Genomic DNA, 25,247 nt, shown 5'->3' with positions numbered 1-25,247 from the left:
TCCCACTCCCTCCCCCGCCACCCCCCTTTGCCCCGCCACCCCCTCCTCCTGCCACTCCCCCTGCCCTTTCCCAACTTGATGACCCTCTCCCCCCGACACCCCCCTCTGCCGCGACCCCTTCCCCCTGCCCTAGCGCGACCCCCTCTCCCCGCCACCCCTCTCTGCCAGCGACCCCTTCCCCCCGCCAACCTCTGCCCTTTCTCCCCCCGCCACCCCCCTCTACCATTTCCCCAGCCCGACCCCCTCCCTCCTGCCGTTTCCCCAGCATGCGCCTTCTCCATAGCTATCAACAAGCCATGTGCATCTCCGCACGATGGGGGACGAAACGGCGGTGGTGGTCGACACCGATGGTGGTGGCGGGTTGGGATGGGGGTGGAGGAAGAAAAAAAGGGAAAGGAATTTTTTTTGTGTTGAATTTTTTTTTTTGTTGTGTTATTGGTATTTTGAAGTGTGTAGGTAAAAAATTTTGAGAAGGTTTTTTGGGGTTCCTGTAGCAAAAGTTGTTAAAAAACTTGTAGGTAAAAAACTTGGCCAAAAAACTAGCTTCCAAACAGGCCCTTTGTTTTCGAAGATTTCCTCTCGTTTGTATAATTTTTCTGATAAAAGTCAAAATTTAGGGCATAATTAAAGAATTCAATCGAATTTTAAATTACAAGCACACCTTCTCTTCCTCTCCACCTTCACCCAACAAAAGAAATTCCCGTTCGAATTGCTATTTTTGCAAAAAAATATACTGTAATAATTTAATGTATTTGAAATAAAAATAATTAAAAAATATAAAAAATTATTTTACAAAAAATCACAATCCAAACGCGACACAAAATTTTCGAACCTATGCCAAATCATCAGACTAGACGAGTATGTGTCCACCACGGACGGAATTAGTACCGGTACGGTACCATGTAGGTGATAAATGGCTGCTGGGGGCTTCCACTCTTCCAACCAAATGGCAGGAGGAGGAGAAGTAGAAGAAAGAAGCAGCAACCCCAGAGGAGCAGGAGCCGGAGCCGGAGGAGGAGGAGGAGAAAGCAGAGTCCCAGAAATCCGGAAAGACAGCGTACAGAATCGGTGGGTTATATTCTCCCCCGCAAGATCACGTCGCCCTTCTGACTTGAGGTCCAAATTTAGTACTAGCACTGGCAATCCACCCGACCCACATTCCCAAAATTGCCCATTTTGCCTGGGCAATGAGCACCTCTGCGCACCCGAGATCTTCCGGGTCCACCCCTCCCATTCCGCCCATTGGAAACTCCGGGTCATCCAGAATCTCTACCCTGCTCTCTCCAGGGACGAATTGCCTGTGCAACCAGAGCAGGTTGATGATGAATCAAGCTCCAAAACCTCCTCCTCCTCCTCTAAGATTGGGAATAACAAAGTTGCTGGGTTCGGGTTTCACGACGTGGTAATCGAGGCCCCCTTTCACTCTCTTCAATTGCTTGATCTTTCTCCCGCTGAGATCGGGGATGTTTTGCTTGCTTATAAGAAGAGGATCCTCCAGCTTCGCTCTTACCATTCCATTCAATACGTTCAGGTTTCACTCTCCTGTTTTGCTTCTTCTACTACTACTCTCTTCTTTCTTGGGCATATGTTCTTTACCAGTGTTTCTTGTAACTAGTTCCCTTTTTTTTTTTTCAATACCTTTTGGTTAAGGATGTGTCAATCAGTGAAAGGTTGAATTTTTCTTTGTTTCATTTTAATATGTGATACTAGTTTAATCTTTCTTTTTGGATTTTGATTTTGTTGCTCTCTGCTTTTGGTATCAAATGTAATCAAGACGTTTTTTTCCCCATCCCTTTAGGATTTATGAAATGCTAGACTGTATTTTTTCCGCAAAATCTAAAAGCAACCTGTTAGTAACTTAATATATCCCCTCCCTTGTCTTTGGCTGAATTGTGGGCTGTTGTTGATCTGCATGTGTTCACAATGACGAATGAGATTGAGCTTATAGATGAGCTCCAAGCTCAGTAGAAATATAAATTAGAAAAAAAAAAATGAATCTTTGTAGCCGCTAATTGAGTCAGTGTACCAGTTCTAAGACTTTTAGCAACCCTATGCTGGTATCCAAGAAGGTTATCCCACAACCCTGACGAAATTTAGTAACCGCCTTGCATTTGCGCAAGTTATTTCCACAAATCTTTTTCTTTCATGCATGGACTTCATTTATTTGCTGGTTTCATTCTTGAAATTCCCGGATGGACCTGAGTTCAATTTGTAGCGAAGCCCATAAACATGCATAGCTACTGATTTTGATCTTTCCCTGGCCTTTTCCAATTCACCCCTGGGTCTTGATAGCAAGTCACGCGAGCACGAATGAGTTTTCAGCGCTGCATTTGCTAGTGTTTAAATCGTTATCCCACTTCTCAATGAATACTTGTGGTATGGTTCCAGCCATACACAAAGTCTATCTGATTGGTCTTTCCTCTCATTTGTCTGCTCCTCTTTTGGTGAATCTCTGTCTGTAGCACGTTTAACTTTTGTTCACATCGTGATTTAATAGGTGTTCAAAAATCATGGTGCCTCAGCTGGTGCCTCATTGAGTCACTCTCATAGTCAGATTATTGCTCTTCCAGTTGTCCCCACAGCAGCTTCTGCTCGTATTGACTGTATGAAGCAACATTTTGAGCAGACAGGGAAGTGTAACCTCTGTGAGGTTCAAGTGGATGACCTGCTAATTGATGAATCAGCCCATTTCATATCAATTGTTCCTTTTGCTGCTACTTTTCCTTTTGAGATATGGATCATTCCTCGAGACCACTCTTCTCATTTTCATGAAGTGGACAATGAGAAGGTAATCTTTGCCTTGCTTAAGCCTTCATTAACATAACTATCAGAAAAGCAAAAAGAAAAAGGGGGGGGGGGGGGGAGAGGGGAAACAGACTGCAAGCAGCTTAACTGAGCAAATTGACTGAACTTGGTCAATGTAACTTGGCATAGTTATGCTGAGTATATACCTAAAGGCGAGGACTTCTTTAAATTGGGCTTGCAAACTTCTTAGGTACATACCTGGGAAAAGTATAGCTGATAGATTCAACTTGGGAAGAAAAGCGGAGGGGGAATTGTACCTTAATGTTTGCTATATGTATTTTTTCCTTGTGTGTGTGCGTGTGTGTGTTGAGGGGGTTGTGGGCTTCTTTTGTCTTGTATAACATGTCCAATTTTCACTCTGCATTAGCTATTGTTTCTCTTTTTCACTTGCAGGCAGTTGATCTCGGAGGATTATTGAAACTCTTGCTAAGGAAGATCTCCTCGCAGCTGAATGATCCACCTTACAATATGATGATTCACACTACTCCATTCCACATAAATCCCTCATGTTTAACCTACACGCACTGGTTTCTTCAAATTGTACCCCAGTTAACAATAGTAGGAGGGTTTGAAGTAGGAACAGGATGCCACATAAATCCAATTTTCCCTGAGGATGCAGCAAAAGTGCTAAGGGAAGTACAACTTTGAAGTTAATCATCGGAAGTTTCAAGTAGTACATTGGGGATGCGGATGCAGCACTGTCACTGAGGAACAAGCATGTATAGAGTGTTAACAAAATAATCTTACTACTCTTCTTGAGTGCCATTTGGTGCTCAGTCCTGATATAAAAGATCCCCGAGATGCATTTGATTTTTCTTTGCTCTCCTGTTACTCGTTCCCTTTCAGAAAGGAAATAATTTAGGGTAGGAAAAACAACTCAATGCCTGATAATGCATGCAGCATGGTTTTTGCTGCTTTGGATTTTTTCACTTTGGAGCGATTTGGATCTGCTCGTTTTTATTTACATTCATTTATGCACATAAGCTGGACTCTCTTTTGTGAGTCTCTTTTTGAGCGAGTTGGGTTGGATTGTATGCTTGTTGTTTAGTTAGAAAAGTGATCGAAAATGTTACACACTGCTGAATATATGAGGACTATTTTACTCTATTTTGTATATGAGAGACCAAAAAGAGGTTCTTTTCATAAATGTGAGGGATCATTTATTTCAATTTGGATCAAAATGAAGGAAAATCCCCCTTCATGGAACCATTTACTCACATTGTATAATGGATAACTTTTTTCTATGCCGTCAATGTAAAGATCTTTCTTTTTTTTTTTTTTTTGTAAATATAAACAAGTTTAGATCATGTCACATAATACGAATTCAAATCACATACCTGTGATTAGGGATGTATGCGAGCCGAGCTACTCGCGAGCAACGATCAATGGTTTGGCTTGAACTAATTGAGTTCGAGCCGAATCTCGAGCTATTCGAATGTACTTTCGAGTCGAGTTTCGAGTCAATATTTTTGGGCTTGCGGCTCGTCGAGTCGGGATATATTTAAACAAAAATATATAATTTAAATAATATATATGTATTATAATTATAAAATGACCGTTATGGGTATAATTTATACTGAATTTATAATATATTCTTCTTTATAATAAAATTTCATAATGGCAGAAGTGTACATTTTCCGAGCCGAGTCAAAAAGTTTGATTAGACTCGGCTTGACTTTTGATCAAGTCTTATCGAGTCGAGTCTCGATTTTAAAGGAATTTTCTGGAGTCAAACCTTGAGTTACGATTTTTTAACCTCGGTCGAGCTCGAGCTCCTAGTTACATATGGGTCGAGTCGAGCTCGAGTATAGCAATACTTGAGCTCGACTTGGCTCGAGTACATCCCTATCTGTGACATATGTCCAAAATTGTTAGTGTAAAAAAAAAAAATCACTACACCGTCAGGATATAAAAAGTTAATCCTTGTATAATAGTCGATGGTCGTTCATATTTCAAATAATAATTCAAACTATTAGTACAATTCAAGGGTGAAAAAAAAAAAACTCTCATCTCACTATTTTAACGGTGAACTTGACTTGATGGGATAATAATTATATATTCAAGGCGGATAGTAGAGAATCTCTCAAAAATGAAATATATATTCCCAATAAATATTTGTCCGCCAGCGCCAGCCAGAAACCAGGGTAGAACATTTATTTATTTTTTCTTGGGGATAAAAATATCGTCATTATATCGTTAAATCTGTACTAATAAAAAAAACCCAAACCAAGTTAACTAGTATATGGAAGACGGTGCAGACGGTGGAGAATGACAAATTTAACCTTGGAGAACGGGTTCTTAATTTCAAAGCGAATCGGGTTCATGAAATAGTAGCAGAAGGGTGGTGGAGTAAGTGGGTTGTTCGTTCTTTTTTGAGACAGTTGCACTTCTTCTTCTAGGGCTTTCTCATTTGGATTTCCCTCTTCTTTTCTTCTCGTGTTGTTTGTATTGGAGCTACCACTACTGCTGCTGCTAAGTATCACCAGTCTCTTTCCCTTGCCTTCGGAGGAGGAGGAGGAAGACGAGGACGCTTCTTCTTTAGGGTGGTCTTTTGTTATTGTTCCCTCAACAAAAAGGAAGAAAGGACGAAAGAAAGATGGTGGGAATGGGGATGCCGGCGTATGGAATTCAGTCAATGCTGAAGGAAGGGCACAAGCATCTATCCGGGTTGGACGAAGCGGTGCTCAAGAACATCGACGCCTGCAAACAGCTTTCCCAAATCACCCGCACTTCCCTCGGCCCCAACGGTACACTCTCTCTCTACCCCCTTTCTTCTTTACTCTTCTCCCTCTCCTCCGATTTTGCAGCATCAAATCTATGTGCTGCTGTCACTCACATTTGTAACCTGTATGTCTCAGTTGTAAACTATTGCTCCTGCTTTTAGTTCTAGGGTTTTTCAAGTCACTTTTGCCCTTTCCTAGTATTATTTTTTTTTAAAAAAAAAGGAGGATCTTTGCGTTTGGAATTATTTACCAAGGAAATTCTTGTATAATGCATTTGGGATCTGTGGACGCGTTTCCAATCTCTCTCTCTCTCTCTCTTCAGGTATGAATAAGATGGTTATCAACCATCTCGACAAGCTTTTCGTCACCAATGATGCTGCCACCATCGTCAACGAGCTCGAGGTTCAGCATCCTGCTGCTAAGATCTTGGTTCTGGCTGGCAAGGCACAACAAGAGGAAATTGGTGACGGTGCTAACTTGTGCGTCTCTTTTGCTGGGGAGCTTCTCCAAAATGCTGAGGAGCTCATCCGAATGGGTCTGCACCCCAGTGAGATCATCATTGGTTACGCTAAGGCCATTAATAAGGTTTCCATCATCCCCTGCCGCCTTTTTCGTTTTTATCTCTTTACTGTTTCCACCACTTCCTCTTTTCTTTTTTCCAATTGGCTGAGCAATTTTTTTTTTATTGGTTACCGTTCTGTTTCAGACAATCCAAGTTTTAGAGGAATTGGTTGAAGCAGGTTCTGACACCATGGATGTCAGAGATACCAATCAAGTTATTTCTCGCATGAAAGCTGCTGTTGCTAGCAAACAGTTTGGTCTAGAGGATATATTATGCTGCCTTATTGCTCAGGTAAATATTGCTAACTTTGCTGTTGTTGGTGACTCAGTTGGGATTCTTCCCTTGTCCTGAGTTATGGTGTATTTGCAACACAGGCATGCATCCAAGTTTGCCCAAAGAACCCGGCGAACTTTAATGTGGACAACGTCAGAGTCACAAAGCTCTTGGGTGGAGGTCTGCATGATAGTAAAATAGTCCGAGGTATGGTATTGAAAAGTGATGCTGTTGGAAGTATAAAGAGGATCGAAAAGGCAAAGGTAGACACTCATAAGCATGCATCTGGTTGTTTGTATGCTATTAACTAGTCAACGGCTGTGCTTTGAAACACTTCAGTATGTTTCTTGTGCCAATTCAAATCAATGTAGCACATTATGAGGCTGAAAGAGTAACATGCCATCCCTTTTCTCCTCTGTATCTTGTATGCTTATGCATAAAAGGACATCATTTTTTGGTCTGAATCTTTTTCCAATTTTTTAAAGATCTCCCTCAATAAAGTAGGGTTCTAATGCCTACTAATTTTTCAGTCCTGGAAATACGCTATTTTTATTTTTTGAATTCTATCTTCATTTGTATTACCACTTGTTGATCTTGTTGATTAAAACGGAAGTAGTCTCACGTGCTTAATGCCTCTTCTAAACGAGTTTAATCAAATTCTTCAAAAGATGTGTCGGCTGTGTTTGGTTATTCGGTCTGGTCTGGGTGGCACCTGTTCTCTAATCATCTGTTAAAACTTTTAGAATTTCTGGTCGTGTTTGTTTTAAAGAGGTTTCAAGTCATGGCAAAATTGTTTTATTCTTTTCCTGATAAAAGTTAGGAAGGACGGTACTCTTGCTGATTTACCTTATGATTGATATTCATTCTTTATCAGGAGAATTAAGACTTTGTAATCATTCTTGCAGGTTGCTGTATTTGCTGGAGGTGTTGCTACATCAGCCACCGAAACAAAAGGAACTGTCTTAATCCATAGTGCTGAACAGGTATTAAGGGGAGCGTCTAGTCCTTTAGATCCTCATTCATAAAGACGTGAACTAGTTTTTTCGAAGACCAAACCTCTTTGCACATGGTATTTATAGTCTCAAGTAAAGCAGTGAATAAACTTCTTCTAGTGTTCATCTATTTTGTTTGCTTTCGTGGAATTCTGGAGCATCTAGTAACCTGTTCTGTGTTAATATCCTCTCATCTCAGAGTCTGGTAATTTTTAATCTGTTAATCTCTTCTGCTTTTGCAGCTCGAAAATTATGCAAGGACTGAAGAAGCTAAGGTTGAGCAACTCATCAAAGCAGTTGCAGAATCTGGTGCGAAGGTTATTGTTAGTGGAGCAGCTGTTGGAGAGATGGCACTACATTTTTGTGAGCGTTACAAGTACAACCATTTTCTCTACCTGTTACTTTAACTTTAATTTTTGTGCCTTTATTTCTACAGAGAAATGAGAAGTCAAGTGCTTTTTCATTTCTGCTAACCTAGCCTATTGAAAGAATGGTTTGTTTCTCCTAATACAATGAGATTCCTAGTTTGCCTTTGTATCTCAGTATGAGGTTGCTATACAGTAACAGATAGGTATGTATATCATATCCTGATGGGAATGAAAGGTAGGGCAACAAAATATTGGCACATTCTGCACTATAGACTACTGAAAGGTCGTGTGTATTGGTCACTCGTTTTGACAACTTTACATCTGCTTGAATATCTTGCGAAACTTGAATAGGTGATTCATCAGCTTGAAATGTAGATTACTCTCCTTTAGCTTTGTGTCATTTTGCTCCATTTTGCATCCCCTTTCTCACCTTGGATATAGTGGGAAAATTTCCTTTATTTAGTGTATTTATACATGAGAAGATATGTAAAATCTGCTTGTCCTGAACTTTTTTCCTTATCTCTTTTGTATTCAATTTTTTCTTTTTTGTTGTTTTTTGGGGGAGGGGGTGTTGGTGGGGCATGGTAATTATATTTGGAGTCTTGGACGAGTTTGCATTTGCCTTGACGTGGATCTTGAATTGCTATCGTTATGGTTCATGTTTTCCTATGCCATGCATATTACTTGTTGTCTGTTTACCTAACAACCTATATATGTTGAACAACTGATTACCCAGTACATATCCTTTACAGGCTCATGGTCCTAAAGATTAGCTCCAAATTTGAGCTTCGACGGTTTTGCCGTACCACTGGTGCTGTTGCTCTTGTAAGCATCTTGCAGTCAGAGAGTATTAAGTTGTGAAACTTCGTTGTATTCCTTCTGATTTTTGTTTTTTTGGCGATACAGTTGAAACTTAGTCCGCCAAATCCAGATGATCTTGGATATGTTGATTCCATTTCAGTGGAGGAAATTGGTGGTGTTAGAGTATGATAAGACTGCCCATAGTGCTGTTACTCTTCAATTTGTAGTTGTTTCAACTGCTTGGATATGATTTTTATGAATGATGATTAGGTTACAATTGCAAGAAATGAAGAAGGTGGAAATTCTGTATCCACAGTTGTTCTGCGAGGTAGCACTGATAGTATATTAGATGATCTTGAGAGAGCGGTCGATGATGGAGTTAATACTTACAAGGTACCCTTTGCTGAATATAGCAGATATAAATTTGGAATGATGGGTTTTCTTCTGAATGCCTTTGCAAGTTGTTAACTATTTGCTTCTTGGTGATTTGCAAGTTTTTACTTGCAGTTAGGATCTAATAGACTTTGCTGTTTCCATCCATACCAGGCAATGTGCAGGGATAGTCGGATAGTACCTGGTGCTGCAGCTACTGAGATTGAATTAGCCATAAGACTAAAGGAGTTTTCTCTCAAAGAAACTGGGTAATGCACTTCCTTACCTTGCACTGAAGAATGTTTTATTTTAGGTTAAGGCAGCTGTGCTGAAGTGCAAGCTATATACATGTTCTTCACATGCTTTAGCAAATATTCTATCCATTTTGCACATGTATTTATTTAGTTCTTGTTTTGAAAAGTTGATGTGCATCTGCTTTGTGGCTTCTTTTTGTCCTACCAGAAGGTAACATACATCTTCAACCTTGTCCTACCAAAAGTAACATACATCTTCAACCTTGTTTTGCATATTCTTTCTGCTATATATGTTTGTTTGATTATTTGCATGGGATAAGGTAAACTTGAGTAAATTATTGGACCTGCCATTTTTTGCCTTGATTGCTGACTGATCTGCTTGAAGAGTTAGTGTTCTCCCTGTATATGATTGAACAGTGTGGTTCAAATCTGAGTTAGAGGACCATTTTATTCACATTAACTTAATGACAAGTGTTGCAATCTATTTCTAAAGTGTTTTTGTTGAATGTTTGTGCGAATATGTACTGGTTTCTCATATCCAATGGCATACTGTTAGTTGTCTATTGTTGTCTTGATTTTCTTACCAATTAGTAAACTGAAGCATGGGTGCTTTGTTTAGTTGAGGCTTAGATTTTTCTATTGCCATGCAGCTTAGATCAGTATGCAATTTCCAAATTTGCTGAAAGTTTTGAAATGGTACCTAAAACCCTGGCTGAGAATGCTGGGCTTAATGCTATGGAGATTATATCATCGTTGTATGCTGAACATGCATCTGGGAACGCAAGAGTTGGCATCGATTTGGAAGAAGGCACGTGCAAAGATGTCTCCACGAACAGCATATGGGACCTTTATATCACAAAGTAAGCTTTTTCCTTATATTGCTGAAATCCACATTCAATTTTTTTCTAGTATAGAAGTTTCAACTTTGAAGATTGAGAGCAAAATTTTGAAGAATGAGAGCAAACTGTTGTTTTTATGTCAGTCCTGGAGTAAGCATTAAACCCTGCTCGTGAAGGTTGTGCAGAAGATTGTTTAGCACTTTCTAGTGATCTCATTTGTATATATCATGCATGTTAAAGGCTACCAACTAACTAAATCTTGCTTCTGTGGAACAATGTAAACAAAAGCTCAATAGGGATCCTTAGTTCTGTCGACCTTGGTTTTTGGATCCTCAAAACCTAATCAAAAGATCCAAGCAACTCAGCTGTGCATGAGCTTGTGAACACTTGAGCTGATACTCACATGCTTGCCTGCTTGGGCTTTTTTAACCACCCATGAAGGAGATCTTTTTTTGTTTAGTTTCCCTGAGATTGATGCATTCTGGAATATTCTTTTGTAACTCAAGCTATTCTGGAATATGGAATTTAATGAAGTGTCAGAAGGCTCTTAACTAGGAATTTGGTTCAATTGACAGGTTTTTTGCTCTCAAATATGCTGCTGATGCTGTCTGTACTGTCCTGCGTGTAGACCAGGTAAGGCATTCTTGGCATCTTTACTTTTCTTCTTCATAATGTGGTTATCATGATACTGGTGGTAAATTACCTATTTCTGTGGTTTTATGCTGCATTTAGTCGACCTTTTTGGATGTGAAAGAATTTGACTTGATGGTGTGATAGTTATACAAGAATTAAGTAGTTTATGGAGCAGATATGCAGAAGTAGTCTACCGGATGACCTGGTGGTTGGTGTGTAGGTGATGACCGTGGGTTTAGGTATAGGTTTTTCAGTTCATCAAGTTATTCTGTGGGTTGTGTGATAGTCTTTTGAATGTGCTGCCTAGAAGTTTCCCTTGTTGAGGCTAAATAACCAGGTGGAATAGCCCAATGCTGTCAAGCATGATGGCACTTGTTGGTTTATAATGTTGAAACTTTGGTCCTTGGGTGTTGTATTTACGCGTATAGGTTCTGGGTGGTTGAGATATAGATGACGTTTGCAGACTTCCCAATGCAGAGATGTCGATCTCCCAAGTCATGGATCATGACAGGATTTCTTGGGCATGCAAAAAAGCTCATACTATATCCTCTCACTAGTTTCAAAAGAAGGCTTGGGTTAACCACAATATTGAAGCATAGTTGGAGATTCTTGTAGTTATTTTGCTCAGTTTGGGACACTAAGGTCCCATAAAGAGGGTCTAAAAGGTGCTGCTGTTGTAAATAATTGTGGATACCTCTGCTATAAATTTGATCATAGATCTTATCTGACTTTAGTAGGTGCAGTGCAATATTTTCAGTTGCTTTTACTCACAGAGTGATGGAAATGGTTCTTCATGTTTTCGCGTTAAGAAGTTTTCCTCATCTTTTACAAGACCTATTGGTTTTCCGATGCAGATTATAATGGCAAAACCAGCTGGTGGTCCAAAAAGAGATGCTCCTGCAGGGATGGATGAAGATTGAGTGTTCAATATGAATGTAGCGTCTGATTTAGATTTTGCTTGGTAGTGTTCTGGGCCTCTTGTGGGTCAAAGGGTTTTCATCAGAGAGGGCGGAGAATAGTTGAATGTTAGCGTGTTGTTTCCTACTTTCTTACCAATTACTAGGACGGACGTGGTCGAAGAAAAATTTTGGGTGTTTTTGACTCTGATTGTATATGCCACTAGAAGTGCATTTGTGGCTTGGTTCGTGTTGAGCGTTTTCCATTTTCAGTTATCATATTACAGTGGAAGTACACAATCCATGGTGAATTGGGCGTTTTATACCTATTGTGATGTGGAGAGCCCGGCATCAAATTCTACATTGGAAGCTTTAAACTCTTGTTTATCGGAGCGTCAGATTATACTCTTCGCTGGAAATATTTGGAAATGTTAATAAAAAAACTTTCTTGATTGGCCGCCCGCCCGCCAACCAACCAACAACGCCGAGTGCTTGTGGTGGAATGCAAAAAATTATATGCTCCCCATTTTTTCTCTCTAAAGAAGTATGAAGGAATTTGTGAAATGGGCATTTGGTTTTGAATTCTCAGTTTTTTTTTTAATTTTAAAAATAAAAAAGAAAAAAACAAATACTATACGGTATTGGCAAGCAATAGTCTGCTTTGATTTGAGCTCTTTAGCAAGTAGCTACTTTTGAAAAGCTAAATAATACGTATGTGAGTAAAAGACAGTAAAAGCTGGGAGCTGTGGGAAGCAGCAGATTGCGGTCAAAAGTTTTCTGGGGTGAGAGCTATGTTAGTTAAAGAAGATTGGCTTAGCCAGTGGACGGTGGTGGTTCAAGAAACAAACTGCTTAGTGCCTAGCTTTCATTCAATCATGGCTTCTATTCTATCCTTTCCTCTCCCAAAGCCAGGCTCAGCCACTGTTATACCTAAAGCTTCTTCTGTTCCAATCACATCGTCTCCTCCTCCTGCAGAGACTCTTGACCAGAGGTTTGGTCGCAAAGGCATTAAATTCTTGGAGTCCGCAGGAGATGTTCCGACGGTTGAGCTGACTGTGAGAAATGGCAGCTCAGTAAAAGTTCAAATACCCAGTGGTCATGTCACTTCTTATAAGCCTAAAGTTTACTGGAAAGATGATGGCTTCGAGGAAGTCCTCTACACTCTTCCAGCAAATGGGAATTCTTTCAGTTCCCCCGCTCCTCCTCCTTCCAGAGGTGGTATTGGTTTGGCATTCAATGACCTTTCCGACCCAAATTCAAAAGGGTCTCTTCTCAAAACTTCTGAATGGACCGTAAAAGATGTTGATTCTGATTCTATTGATGCTGTGCAGGTACTTTCTCATCCTCCTCCATTATGACTTGCGAGTAGGAACCAGTCATTCATTTTGCCCATTTCTTTTTGCCAATATAGTTTTGCTTGCTCTGCTAAGTGCTAACTGCTTTTCTCTTCTCTTCTTGAGAAGAAATATAACTACTGGGTTGCACAGTTACACCCATGTAATGGCAGCTTTTGTTGCTCCTAAATAATTTATAGGGGCCTTTTGACACGGATTCACTACAGTACTGAATTCGTTTTTTCCACCTTGGACAAACTGTGTGTGTGTGTTTGGCTGCAGGTTGAATTGTGTAGCACCAGTGGAAGTCTGGAATTAACTTACGTAGTTTCACTCTATCCCTTGTGCGTGGCAACAGCAGTTATTGTGAAGAACAATGGCCGTAAAGCTGTTAACCTGGCTGGCGCCATTCTTACGCATTTCAGGATGAAGGGACGAAGTGGAGCAGGTGTGCGAGGCCTCAAGACCTGCTCTTACTGCACCCTCCCTCCTTTATCTTCGCACTATGAGATTCTATCTCCATCTGAAGCTGTTAAAACCGAGGATCCTGGCTTCTTCTCTTTTGGCTGGGAGGCTGAAAAGAAACCAGGAGAATGGAGTGTGCAGGGCGTTCCCTTCACAGTATTGAAGCATAAGCTCAGTAGAGTTTATGCTGCTCCACCAGCTGATAGATTGAAAGAGTTCTACAATACCACACCTTCAAAATATGAGGTACTTGATCAGGTAATGCCTCAGCATTCAACTCGTTATCTCGTGTACTTTGGACTATACAAAGTGAAAGCTGTTGATGATAATTCCTTCTGATATAGATGCAGTTGAATGTTTATAACCTCTTTGATTTTTCTAATGAATTCTGTCCCTTGTTGGTTCCTTTCTTTCCAGGGGCGAGAGCTCTTCTTTAGGTTTATACGAATGGGTTTTGAAGATATATATTTGTCCAGCCCCGGTTCTGTCTCTCGGAAGTATGGGAAGGATTACTTTATATGTACGGGCCCTGCTTCAATGCTGGTTCCGATCATCATCAACCCTGGTGAGGAGTGGAGGGGGGCACAAGTCATCGAGCACGATAATTTGTAAAAACCATCAATTTAACAGACAGCACCAATTGATTTTCGCCCTTGAGTTTGTTCTGAGATGTGCAGATATTGAAATATGTACATTGTATCATCAATCGATTTCATGAATCGTGATAATTGAGCAATTCTTGGATAACAACTTAGTGGGACAATTCATATGTTCTGTAAGAAATCCATCAATCAAGAATGATAACAGGGGCAGCTGCATATGCAGATGTGAGACAGAACTTTTCATCATTTTTGACGTGTGGTAGTAAATGGATTAATCAGAACCAACAATATGGCAAACATGCATCCTTCGCATGTATTGCAGTTCAGATTCAACTGGCGTTTGACAAAGTAACCACACAAGCAAGAGGACGAACAAGCGAATAATCTACTGCCTCTGTCAAGAGTGGAACAATTACGCTCAACCAAAATAATCTGAGATTAATTGCAAATTCAGCTTTTTGTACAAAATCATTCTTCCATCACCACCACCACAAATTCTTACATAGGGATGGTAAGTATACGAGTAATCAAGGAGAACTTGTCCTTGGGTGATCATTGGTGTTGAGAAGATCATGAATCTGTCACTGAACTGCCCCAGGAAACTTATTGCTGCTGCACAGTAAGCAAGAAAATCAAAGAGATAATATAACAACTACAACAGCTCAGATAACAAAAGATAGATAGATCGTCGAGCTTTCTTCAACCAAGCATCTTATTCCTCTTTGATAGTAAATCGAGAAACATTTGAGACATCTAAATTCACAAGAAGTCATGCCAATCCGAGTCCTACACCAAACTACAAACCATTTGATTTTCTTGTTCTGCCACCATACCAACTGTTGGTGTCTGTTCCAGAGTTTGATGGCCTTTAGTTACCTATGGTATAATTTGTGTCAAGAGTATTTGCATGTGTAGATATATTATGAGAATATGGATATCAGATTCAAAAAAGGTAAAAGAAAAAACCTTATTTTTGGCCGCCTTCTCATCTCTCAGTGGAGTTCCCATCCTGTTTCCAACTCCTACCTGTGGCAAGAAGTTTTTATTGTGAGGCAGACCTGACGAACTCTGATTTCTTTCACTACTCAGAGTAGTAGCATCTGTGGCAAGAAGTTTTTCCCTTGCATTGGTTAAAAAGTTCACCAAAAGGTCACATCTTTACTCATTTTCAGCAACAAGATGTTGCACTTCCAACAATAATGGACTGAGACAGTCATAACAACGTCTTTCTTCATTGTCACTGAAATCATCATAAACAGCTTTTACACGCTGGTAACCACGATTCATGTCTTTGCGCCATCAGTCCAAAACATAACATGTTGAAACCTTGGTAAAATTGTTCATGGTTAGCACAGAGATTACATGCCTACAAAGGATACCCCGAGACTCAAAAAGATGACAAAAACAATTAATCTGACATGCATTTTCAGTATCATAATGTACATCAAACATAACTTCTTTCCAATGTACTCCTTCATTATCTAACATGTTTTCTACAACGCCATAAATTCAAACTGACCCCTCTCTTTTCACAAAGCAGGCAGTGCAAAACATCAACCCTCTTAATTCCTCCTGAACCAACTTGAAGATGGAGTTAGTGTAAATATTTTGAAATTGCTTTTCAATGGGATGTCCAGATATTGTTGGCGTGGTGGAGTTGGATGAAGCAACATCCGAATTTTTCTCTGTCTATCTTATTCTTCAAAGCATTATCTTAGTGTTCAACAAACTGCTTCAATGTTGTTTTTGACTTGCCAGCCCAAAAACTGTGCCAATCTTGATACAATGATTTTAACCAATCATTCTTCTCCAATTCAAAATCTTTAAGCAGCTTCTCCCAATTCTCTTTCAAACTCATCCCCTTTAATAGAATCATAAACAATATTTTCCAAACTCCCCTTTGCTGCTTTATAATAAGTAAGACGTCCTAATATTTGTGGGAGTTTTCTCGTTATTTGCCTCAGGCACAAACAATAATGGGAATCTGGAAATTCCTCAGCAACAGCAGCTTGAATGGAGCTGTCTTCATCAATGATTATAGCCTTCGGAGCACGTCTTAGCATGCTTGTTAACCAAGATCTGAATAACCACACAAAAGTTCCGTATCCTCCCCAGATACCAATCCGCAACCTAGCAATACAGTTTGGCCATGGTGGTACATTCCAATGAATGAAACCAAAGGCAAATCACAGCTCTGAGTCAAACAAGTAGTATCAAAAGAAATGACATAACAAAAGGACTCATACGTTGCTCTACACCTTGCATCTGCCCAAAATATATTTCTTATGCGACATTCTTCATCCAAATTAACCGCATAAAAGAAATTAGGATCTCTGACTTGCATATGATGGAAAAAATTTACTCAAGGCCCAAGCATCTCCAGGTCTGAGTCTCAAACTTTGAGCTTCTGAAATGTTTTGGTCATGAAAGTGTGAAACTTTAATTCTGTTCTGACATTAGAATAGTCCGAGAACTTGTCACGTCTAATATGGTGTGATTTTTCTGGAGTGAAGTCATGACTGTGGTCAAGGGAGTGACGACGCAAGTACCATCGTCCATAATGGCAACATTGATTTTAGCTTTACAGAACAGTCGGTCTTTGTGGAGACTGAGAGCCTTCGATGGTAAGAATGTTTAGTAGTTGATTTGGTCTTACCATTCTTGGACCATCAGAGTGAAAAATACATCTGCTTGCCATCATCATCTCCATTCTTGCAAGAAACTTTGGAAATCCCAAATCCAAGACGTTGAGCATAAGATCTATGGAATTGGCGAACTTGTTGTTCAGAAGAGAATTCCATCCCAGCTTCAGGGGTTGGAACTTCATCCTTATTTGATGAGGAGTTATCCAAATGTGGTGGGTCATCTTCAGGAGAAACTTTCTCTACCTCGTAGGTCCGTTGCTTATCTTCTTGCACCATGGTAATTATGTCAGTGTCACTGGAATAGAAACTATCTACCTTTTCCCAAAATTTATTTTTAAGGAGACTCTAAACAAAAAGGAGAGCTTCGAATCCGGCCAAGCATTTTATTTATTCAATTTCCAATTGAATTGAGTTTTCCTGGAAGGTAATTCCACATCTAAATTACGCAAATGGGCAGTTCAGGCCAACCTGAATTAAGCTCCAAAGAAAAAAAAGTAGATAAACCATCATCAGAGATGAGGCCAGTAGCAGGTTTTTTTGGGTAGTTTTTAGTATATTACCACTGTAAACGAGAATGAACTTAAGTCTTGAGTTTGACAATTTGCAACCGCAACCAACCAAAAGCAGGCAGAAAGAGCACAACAGACAGTTGTAAAAAAATCTCGTCACTTTATCCAAACATGTGTCTGGGGAGTCTATCCTAAAACTCTTCTCCCCTTTAATTGGAATCTCCCTAATCCAGACTAGCAATAAGAGATTATGACACCATTTCAGCTTGAGGGAATCATGACAAGTAGTACCATCCACTCTGGTTTCCTCTCTCCACACTTCATCCCTCTTTCCAACACCAGAAAACCAGTACTGTTACCTACCAAGACCGTTCATCGTCTGCAGTGTCCTCCTGCTTCTTTCGTGTGCAACATTTCTAGCAGCAAGAAAAGAGAGCCCAGATTGCCATCGGTAGCAGCATCAGTCTGGTGCCCACCTCTAGACGTGGACTGTCTAGAAAATGAGTATGGAAGCCATGGAGTCTCGTTCTCTGGTATCAGCAGTGGTGAGGAGAGTTGTATGGTCAAGATGACCATGGAAAATGGAAGCGTAGCTAAGCTGATGCTTCCCAGCGGGCTCATCACTTCATACAAGCCTTTAATGTGGCATGGAGCCACCATGGAGTTACTGCACACCTCAGTCTCAGAAGGGGAAAATGGTGAAGCACTTATTCACGGTGGAGTTTCATTAGACCTCAAGTTTGATCTGAACGGGATTTTATGGTCTCCAAAGACTTGGACTCTGCGCGGAGTTCAAGGAAGCTCTCTGGAATTTATTCGGGTTAGTTTTGTTGTAGTACTTGTTTATCAACCCTGGAGAAAGCTTGTGACACCATGATTGACAATCTCCACACATTTATTAAGATAAACATGCGCGCTCAATTATTAATTGGATATCAGATTGAAAAGAACAGGCTGCTGGAATCCAATAGTTCCTTTTCATTCCATCCTTAACTTTTGAATTCCCTGTCGTTTCAAACTCAGTACCTTATTGATGTCCAGATGTACTTATGCAGGTAGAACTGATAAGCCAAAATGTGGAAAGCAATATTGAAGTTAAACAGATCATAACACTCGGAGAAGATGCTTTATCCTCTGAAATTCTAGTCTGCAACTCAAGTGATTCATCCGTCCATTTCACGGGTGCAGTTATAAGTCATCTGACGGCGAGCACTCCAGAAGCAACTTATGCAATCGGACTAGAAGGATCAGATTTCTTTAGCAAGACTCCACTTTTGACAGATTTTAGTCTTATTCACCCCAGCTTTGGCAAGACAGGATCAAGGAAAGCAAGAGGTCTTATGGACTTCACGGGATTCTTTTCCGGCTGGGGTGTGGATCAAGACAGTGAGAGAACGAGAAAAGAGACAGAAGGTCTGGAGGGAGAAGAAGAGGATGGTTACAAAAATTTGGCAGAGGAAATGAGCAGAATATACACCAGCGCACCTCGCGATTTCACGGTCCTTGACAGGGTATGGAATTTATTATGGAGATTTTACCGTACTTTCCTGATTCCTTTAACATTTTCAGAGCATTCGCTGCCATGTCGTATAAGAGTCTTTATTCCACTGTTGATTTATGTATGTCCTTCCTATTGCTCTGTCCATCAGTCGTCTTTATGCTCTAAAATTATCACTATTTCTCATTGTGGATCAGGGAAGGAGAAACTCAGTCCTGGTAGGGAGAAATGGGTTCAACGAACTTTACATGTTCAGTCCAGGTTCAAGTCATGAATGGTATGGCAAATACTCTTATATATGTGTAGGACAAGCGGCCCTGCTTCAACCTATAACCTTGAGCTCCCAAAGTGAATGGAGAGGCAAGCAGCGTTTATGTAATCCAAACCTCTGAGCGAGGCTCTAAAAATCTACTCCAGTGTACACATAAAGGAATGTCATCAAACTCTGAACAGAATTTGTGGATCAGAATAGAGAACATTTATCTTTACTACTGCAAGGAACTTAGGCCATGTCATCGATAAAATAAATCTGAATCAGTAATTGTAACATTAAGCCCAGCAACAGCCCGTACTACACGAAAAGGAAAAAAGAAGCAAGGAGCAGAAAAGTCCCTTTTGCATCCTTTGCATATCATTCAATGGCAATATGTTTCAGTAGCACTATTACATAAAACAGGACCATAGTCTTTGGAGATTGCCAATCAAAGTACCAAAAATTCTTCATCTTGTTTACTGCTCTGCTACAACTAAAGAAGAAACGGCTCAGTAAGTATTTGTTGTTTTATAAGGCATATCAGCCTGATTACTTTCCAGGATATTAACTCAACTAGAACTATATTAGCTCTTATGGCCTGCCACCAAACACAAGTTAGGTGGGGACAAGATTGTAACCTTCTCCTTGATCATCAATTAACATGAAGCATAAAATAGTTGCAAATATAACAAAGAGAATGCCGAGTGTGTTGCGAGTAGGCTTCCAGTAGCCTTTCAGACCATCAACTCTAGGAATTTCCAACTTTGGAGAAGGTTTTGTTGTATCCTCAGCAGGGATATCTTGTGTTGAAGACACTGATTCGGAGCTTCCTCGTAACGCTTCGGACCCTGTAGGTGACTTCCCATTCCCATTAATCTCAAGGCCCCTCATTTGATGAACGCCATTCTGTTTATATTTTGAAGTAGGAGTCATTTCATATTGGCTTGAAGGACTTCTGAATCTCCTATTTGGTTTGTCAGAGTCTGAACTTTCCTCATTGTGATCCTGAAGGGAGTGAATTAGCTTTCTTGGTGTTGCAAAGATCTTTACACTGTCAACATTGATGAGAGAGCGAGAACGCTGATAGATATTGCACACGAGAAACATATGGGTCAGCAAAAGCAAAAGCATTTTCAAACAGACTACAAAGCATGAACATGTTCACAAATTAAAGCTTTGGAGTATTCTATGCAGCAAATTCTCTTGTCTCTAAAGGTGAGGTTCACTATTCAATTTAAACAAATGCAAATGTGCACTAGGATCTTAGACTTCTTTAAAATGCATCATCAAATCATACTCCATGGAGATGTTTTCTTCTTATGGCATTTTCTTGCTATTGAATTCAAAATCCAGCATGAAATTGTTGTTCCAGACGTGTGAATATTCAAATACCTAGTAGGCCTACCTGAGGACTGGGAGTGGCACTTCTGGCAACTCTATTTCTGGAACTAGTTTGGCAAAATCCAACAAATCCATCCGTATAATCTCCAGAGAAATCAGAAAAACCATCATGCTCAGAGCTCCCCATGGCACTTCCGCGTGTTACCTCTGAAAAGATACCATCCTTGAGAGAGACGTCTAAAACACCATTCTCACACCTTGACCACAGTTTCCGATTCACACTCCTTCGATCATAAGCGAAGTCTGGAGAGGTCTGATTCGTTGAAATTGGGGAGTCAAAGAAGGAATCGTGCCCACAAAATGAATTGATAGTCTGTGATTCAGGTGAAGCTGTCAGAGGTGATTGATCCCCAGAATCCGACAAATTTCTTCTTCTTAAATCTCCTCTCCTGTCAAAATTTGAGCCAGTGACTGAAACCATATCTTTCTCAAATTTTGAGCTTTTCTCAGTACATATCTTTCGAGCAGTTTGCAATGCTTCAAAAGCAGCCCCACTTACGTAAGCCATCTGATCAGACTGACAGTTCTCCATCACCTTAATTATTAATTCCAACTCAGAAGAGATGCTTTTGTGATCCAAACACTTCATCAAAGAGTTCACCATATGAATGGCGGACAATCTTTTTTGAGAATTGGCATCTTCATTCAGAATCTGCAGTCCAGTGCGGATCAACAACCTTGCATACGCCTCGACAGTCAAACTGTTGTGCTTAGCCAAAGACATCACAAGTGCCATGTGCGAATTAGTTTGCAAGTGCTTGTCCAAAGCTCCAGCAACTCTCTGACATACCTCATTCACCATCCCGTTTGAAGCAAACCTCCAGTTATCGCACTCTACTAGAGCCTTCAGACAAAGAGCAGCTCCAGAAGATAGGCTCTCATGACTGCCCAAAAGACAATCGGAGAGAGGCTTACAGAGAGAGTGAATGATGTGTCTCTTCTTGTCCTCGGGAGTAGTTGGGTCCATTCCATACCTGGCAATTGCCGGAACCACCTTAGAGCAAGCTTGGTGAAGAGCAAAAGATCCTGCACTTGACATCAAAGTCTTGATAATAGTGGTCATGATGTTGTCAATTTGAGGGACAATTTTATGTCCATGAACACGAGCAAGAACCTCATATAGTGAGATCGTATACTCTCCAGAAGAACCAGTTTCTTTGGTCTCGGAAACCTGTGCGAGAAAGAGAGGGATAGCTTTGGAATCCAAATCTTTGACATAGGATTTCAAGGCTTTCATAGCAGATTTTCGACTGTCAGCATCCTTGTCAAGATTTTCCAACTCCCTTCTGACCATGGGACTAAGACTTCTTATTCCCATGGGGAGACCACCTATATGTCCCTGAGGAACGATCTCGGTCAGTGAAGAGGTTAAGTGGAATTTATCGCGTCAATTTTTTCTTTAAACTCAAAAAAAAAAGAAAAAAAAGAAATGGTCGTTGTACAATGATATCAAACTTGTGAAATGAGAATGACAGAAGTTGGCACACGATATGTAACACAAGCATAGATCTTGAAAAGGTGAAAAAAAGTTAGCTTTGTGGCAGTGAAATCAAAGGAAAAAAAAATCTTTTTCATGGGCATGTCAGATTTCAAACTTGTAGAATCAAGAAGCTAGCAGCACACACAAATGTCAACCACACAAGATGTTGATATAAAGGATGCTTCTAGTTTCTTTACTAGGTCACCAAAAAAAAAAAAAAAAAACTCATGCCTTTGGGCGTAAAAACTGCAGAGAAAATGAAAAGCTACAGCCTTTTAATTAAAAAAGTTTTTTTATTTACAGGATCGTGAAAAGGGTTGTTGATAATATGGATAAATATGACGTTGTGAATTCCAATCAAGAAAAGAGGCAGTGTGGCGACTAAAATTGGGTGTTGGACTCGACAAGAACCCTCTCCCTAGCCTGCGGTGGGATAAACATTTGAGGCGTACTTGTAAGAGAATAAAAAGGAAAGAACTGAATTGGCATAAACAAAGCCTCCCTCCCAAGGGCCAAGATAGATAGATAGACAGACAGAGAGATGAAGATCATGGAATAGTAGTAGTTAAATGAAGAAGGGGGTACCTTTCCTGTTAATCAAGACGAGAGTCCCTCCCTAGCGTCGAGTATTATGCTGCTTCTTGCTTGTGGGTTGCAGCGCCAAGATCTGGGCTTTACGGAATCTTTTTCTTGCCGTGATGTTGCAGCAGTAGGTTGTTTAGACTTTTACATTGCCAAATGGCAATGCATCCCCGCCGCCGCCGCCGCCGCAACCCTCAAAGCAAAAGTAAAATGTGGTTGCCGAATCAAGCAAGGGGACGAAGCAGAGAAGATGTATTTACTTATGTGTGGGAATTGAAGTGAAGGGGGGCCGGAGAGCTGTGCAAGTAAGTGAGTGTTGTTTCCTGGGCGGGCGCTACTGAGACAGTATGCGAAGGGGCTTTCCGATGGTTGTCTGATTCTGATATGATATCATAAAATCCTCTCCCTCTCTCTCTCTCTCTGCCTTTTTTGGACAAAAATTACAAACACATATCAGAATGAATACTAGTAATAGTCAGTCAGTCAGTCAGCTGGAGCTCAGATCCATTCGGGCGGTGTCGGAGTCTAATTCATCTTCTTTTGAATCTTTTTCTTGAATTCCCCCGCTATCCTTCCCCCCGCCCGCCCCCTCCTTTTCAATTCCTTCCTGCTTACCACTCGCCCTTCTTTTCACATTTCATTTTCCGGTTCCAACCTTTTTTTTTCTTTTTTTTCTTTTTTTGGTTTTGGTTTAAAACCCACAGTTCCACGCAACTACTCACAGTCACTAGTCAGCAGTAGTACGTATTGCTGCTGCTGTTTTACCAAATATGTTACGATTGTTTGCTTAATTATTTTATTAGCTTTTCCTCTTAATCTTGTAAGTTTTTTTTTTTTTTTAAAGGAAACATATCGGTTTGGTTTAGGATGCAAAGAAAAAGGGGGGAAAAAAGGGAAAGGAGGTGGCAGATGATACTGCCAGACGGCCCCTGGGGGGGGGGGGTGGTGCAGCTCACTTGGTTGTGTTGATTGTCTGTACAGTATAGATCACGGTTCGATTCTCCCCGAATTAACGCACTGGAGTAGAAAATAGATAAGAGGGAATGATATAAAATGATTGATTGGCAGAATGTAGGAGGAGCAATATGGTAATTTGGGAGAGTGTCATTTGAGACCCCAAAATTTAGAAGCTTAATTGCAAAAACTTAATTAAGTAAGGGCAAAGCTGTATCATGAAGAGAAATTTGTTATGATGAATCCTAATTTTTGCTCTCTGGCAATGTCGCCAGCCAAAAGAGGCTTACATGTTACTACTATTTGATTCCCTGTGGAGGGGGGGGGGGTGCAGCTCACTTGGTTGTGTTGATTGTCTTTACAGTATCGATCACGGTTCGATTCTCCCCGAATTAACGCACTGGAGTAGAAAATAGATAAGAGGGAATGATATAAAATGATTGATTGGCAGAATGTAGGAGGAGCAATATGGTAATTTGGGAGAGTGTCATTTGAGACCCCAAAATTTAGAAGCTTAATTGCAAAAACTTAATTAAGTAAGGGCAAAGCTGTATCATGAAGAGAAATTTGTTATGATGAATCCTAATTTTTGCTCTCTGGCAATGTCGCCAGCCAAAAGAGGCTTACATGTTACTACTATTTGATTCATTCTCAAGCATTAGACCCAGAGTGAGTATCAAATACTGCTTCTAAAAATCCACTTATATTACCGTTGCCATGGGAAGAAAATTCAACGGATTACACGCATCATATGTACTGAGATCTCCAATGGGGGTGTAATGGGGAGCCATTACACCCCTCCATGACACGGCTCCAATGTGGAGCCGTGTCATGCGGATTACACGCATCATATGTATGATGCGTGTAATCCGTTGAATTTTCTTCCCATGGCAACGGTAATATAATATTCCAACGGCACAATTTTCTTCCCATTGAATTTAACATTCCAACGGCACTATTATTTCCAACGGCATTATTTTTTATAATTCTATATAAATACACAACACTTTTTACTAAAACATATCCCAATATTCTACTCTATTATTTCTTTTATTCTCTCACACACTTCTACTCTCTCACTCATTTAATTCATTTTTTGTGATTATGGATGAAAATTGGAGTAGTTTGACAAATATTTTTTAAAAATAACAAAATTAGTTTTAAAAATTACTTTATTTATTTATGGGATATGAGTTATGTATTATTAAAATAAATATTTGATTAATTGTGAACCCATGCTATTACACCTTGTGGAGTGTAATCCATTGTGAGTGAAAGTGTAATAAAAGAGGAGAAAGTGGAATGCTGACGTGGCATGTGGATTACACTCCACAAAGTGTAATAGCATTGTGGATGCCCTAACAGTAACAAAAGAAACTCAAGGAAGAGGGAGGGACCCTTCTGCCTGTCCCTGACCTTTGGACCAACATTTATACACTCAGCAATTCGATTCCAGCGATTCATTTCCAAGCCAAAAACCCGAAAGAGAAACTGCACAAAGTAAAGGAAGCCTCGTCAAAAAGCAGCTTCAACCTGCAAATATATCACTCCATTTCCCTCCATAAACCAACACGAATCTATCAAAGTACACTTTTTATGAAGTCAGCAGACTCAGCACACTCTTTACTTCTTCCAGTCCTTCATTCCTAGGACTAAGAATGGAGGAGTAGTTTCTTTGTTCGTGGCAGAAACTACAGTTGCATCATTGACCTGCAGCTCCTCAACCGCATTTACAGTTTTACAGCCGCCAATAAACCTACATCCACCCCTCCTCCACCCTCCATACATAAATTTACTTCGTTTTGCTGACATTCATGATTAAACTTAACAAACGTAATCAATAAAACCTCAACCATTTAACTTCAAACGATGCCTCCAAGAATAAATGAATGATTCGCATCATACCAAAGGAAAAAACAAAAATTGATATGAATGATTGAGCTGTACAGTTGTAAGAAAGACCAGTTTAGAGCTAATTGTATCTTACCTCACGGTTATCATTCAAC

The 25,247-nt window shown here is 40.2% G+C and overlaps 5 protein-coding genes and 2 long non-coding RNA genes across 7 annotated transcripts; 5 read left to right on the top strand and 2 right to left on the bottom strand.

Moving 5' to 3' along the window:
- The first annotated feature begins 844 nt into the window (after positions 1–844).
- Positions 845–3,734, top strand: LOC140008951 (ADP-glucose phosphorylase-like). Its single transcript, XM_072054037.1, has 3 exons — positions 845–1,531; positions 2,498–2,788; positions 3,199–3,734. Exons 1-3 carry the CDS (start codon positions 914–916, stop codon positions 3,451–3,453), a joined length of 1,164 nt encoding a protein of 387 aa, XP_071910138.1. The 5' UTR covers positions 845–913; the 3' UTR covers positions 3,454–3,734.
- A 1,389-nt stretch (positions 3,735–5,123) lies between these two features.
- On the top strand, positions 5,124–11,761 carry LOC140008947 (T-complex protein 1 subunit theta-like). Its single transcript, XM_072054034.1, has 13 exons — positions 5,124–5,552; positions 5,851–6,113; positions 6,235–6,381; positions 6,465–6,626; positions 7,269–7,346; positions 7,598–7,731; positions 8,476–8,548; positions 8,630–8,707; positions 8,795–8,917; positions 9,071–9,165; positions 9,801–10,010; positions 10,565–10,622; positions 11,477–11,761. The coding sequence occupies exons 1-13, from the start codon at positions 5,402–5,404 to the stop codon at positions 11,540–11,542; spliced, it is 1,638 nt and encodes a 545-aa protein (XP_071910135.1). The 5' UTR covers positions 5,124–5,401; the 3' UTR covers positions 11,543–11,761.
- A 423-nt stretch (positions 11,762–12,184) lies between these two features.
- LOC113687856 (photosynthetic NDH subunit of subcomplex B 2, chloroplastic-like) lies at positions 12,185–14,053 on the top strand. The gene is made up of 3 exons (XM_072054036.1): positions 12,185–12,849; positions 13,135–13,575; positions 13,735–14,053. The coding sequence occupies exons 1-3, from the start codon at positions 12,310–12,312 to the stop codon at positions 13,927–13,929; spliced, it is 1,176 nt and encodes a 391-aa protein (XP_071910137.1). The 5' UTR covers positions 12,185–12,309; the 3' UTR covers positions 13,930–14,053.
- A 284-nt stretch (positions 14,054–14,337) lies between these two features.
- LOC140008949 (uncharacterized) lies at positions 14,338–17,052 on the bottom strand. The gene is made up of 2 exons (XR_011816302.1): positions 14,886–17,052; positions 14,338–14,795 (listed from the first exon to the last, which is right to left on the bottom strand). It is a non-coding gene; the product is annotated as an uncharacterized lncRNA (long non-coding RNA).
- Positions 17,053–17,189: 137 nt separating this feature from the next.
- Positions 17,190–19,068, top strand: LOC140008948 (protein NDH-DEPENDENT CYCLIC ELECTRON FLOW 5-like). The gene is made up of 3 exons (XM_072054035.1): positions 17,190–17,893; positions 18,129–18,584; positions 18,769–19,068. Exons 1-3 carry the CDS (start codon positions 17,324–17,326, stop codon positions 18,961–18,963), a joined length of 1,221 nt encoding a protein of 406 aa, XP_071910136.1. The 5' UTR covers positions 17,190–17,323; the 3' UTR covers positions 18,964–19,068.
- An 85-nt stretch (positions 19,069–19,153) lies between these two features.
- LOC113695948 (protein SINE1) lies at positions 19,154–22,430 on the bottom strand. Its single transcript, XM_027215188.2, has 3 exons — positions 22,291–22,430; positions 20,230–21,564; positions 19,154–19,904 (listed from the first exon to the last, which is right to left on the bottom strand). The coding sequence occupies exons 2-3, from the start codon at positions 21,541–21,543 to the stop codon at positions 19,440–19,442; spliced, it is 1,779 nt and encodes a 592-aa protein (XP_027070989.1). The 5' UTR covers positions 21,544–21,564; positions 22,291–22,430; the 3' UTR covers positions 19,154–19,439.
- Positions 22,350–22,698, top strand: LOC140008950 (uncharacterized). The gene is made up of 2 exons (XR_011816303.1): positions 22,350–22,405; positions 22,585–22,698. It is a non-coding gene; the product is annotated as an uncharacterized lncRNA (long non-coding RNA).
- Positions 22,699–25,247: the final 2,549 nt, after the last annotated feature.

Source organism: Coffea arabica, chromosome 6c, assembly GCF_036785885.1.
Source record: "Coffea arabica cultivar ET-39 chromosome 6c, Coffea Arabica ET-39 HiFi, whole genome shotgun sequence".
NCBI lineage: Eukaryota > Viridiplantae > Streptophyta > Magnoliopsida > Gentianales > Rubiaceae > Coffea > Coffea arabica.
Note: the sequence above shows the minus strand (reverse complement) of the source record. Positions and strands in the feature narration are given on the sequence as shown.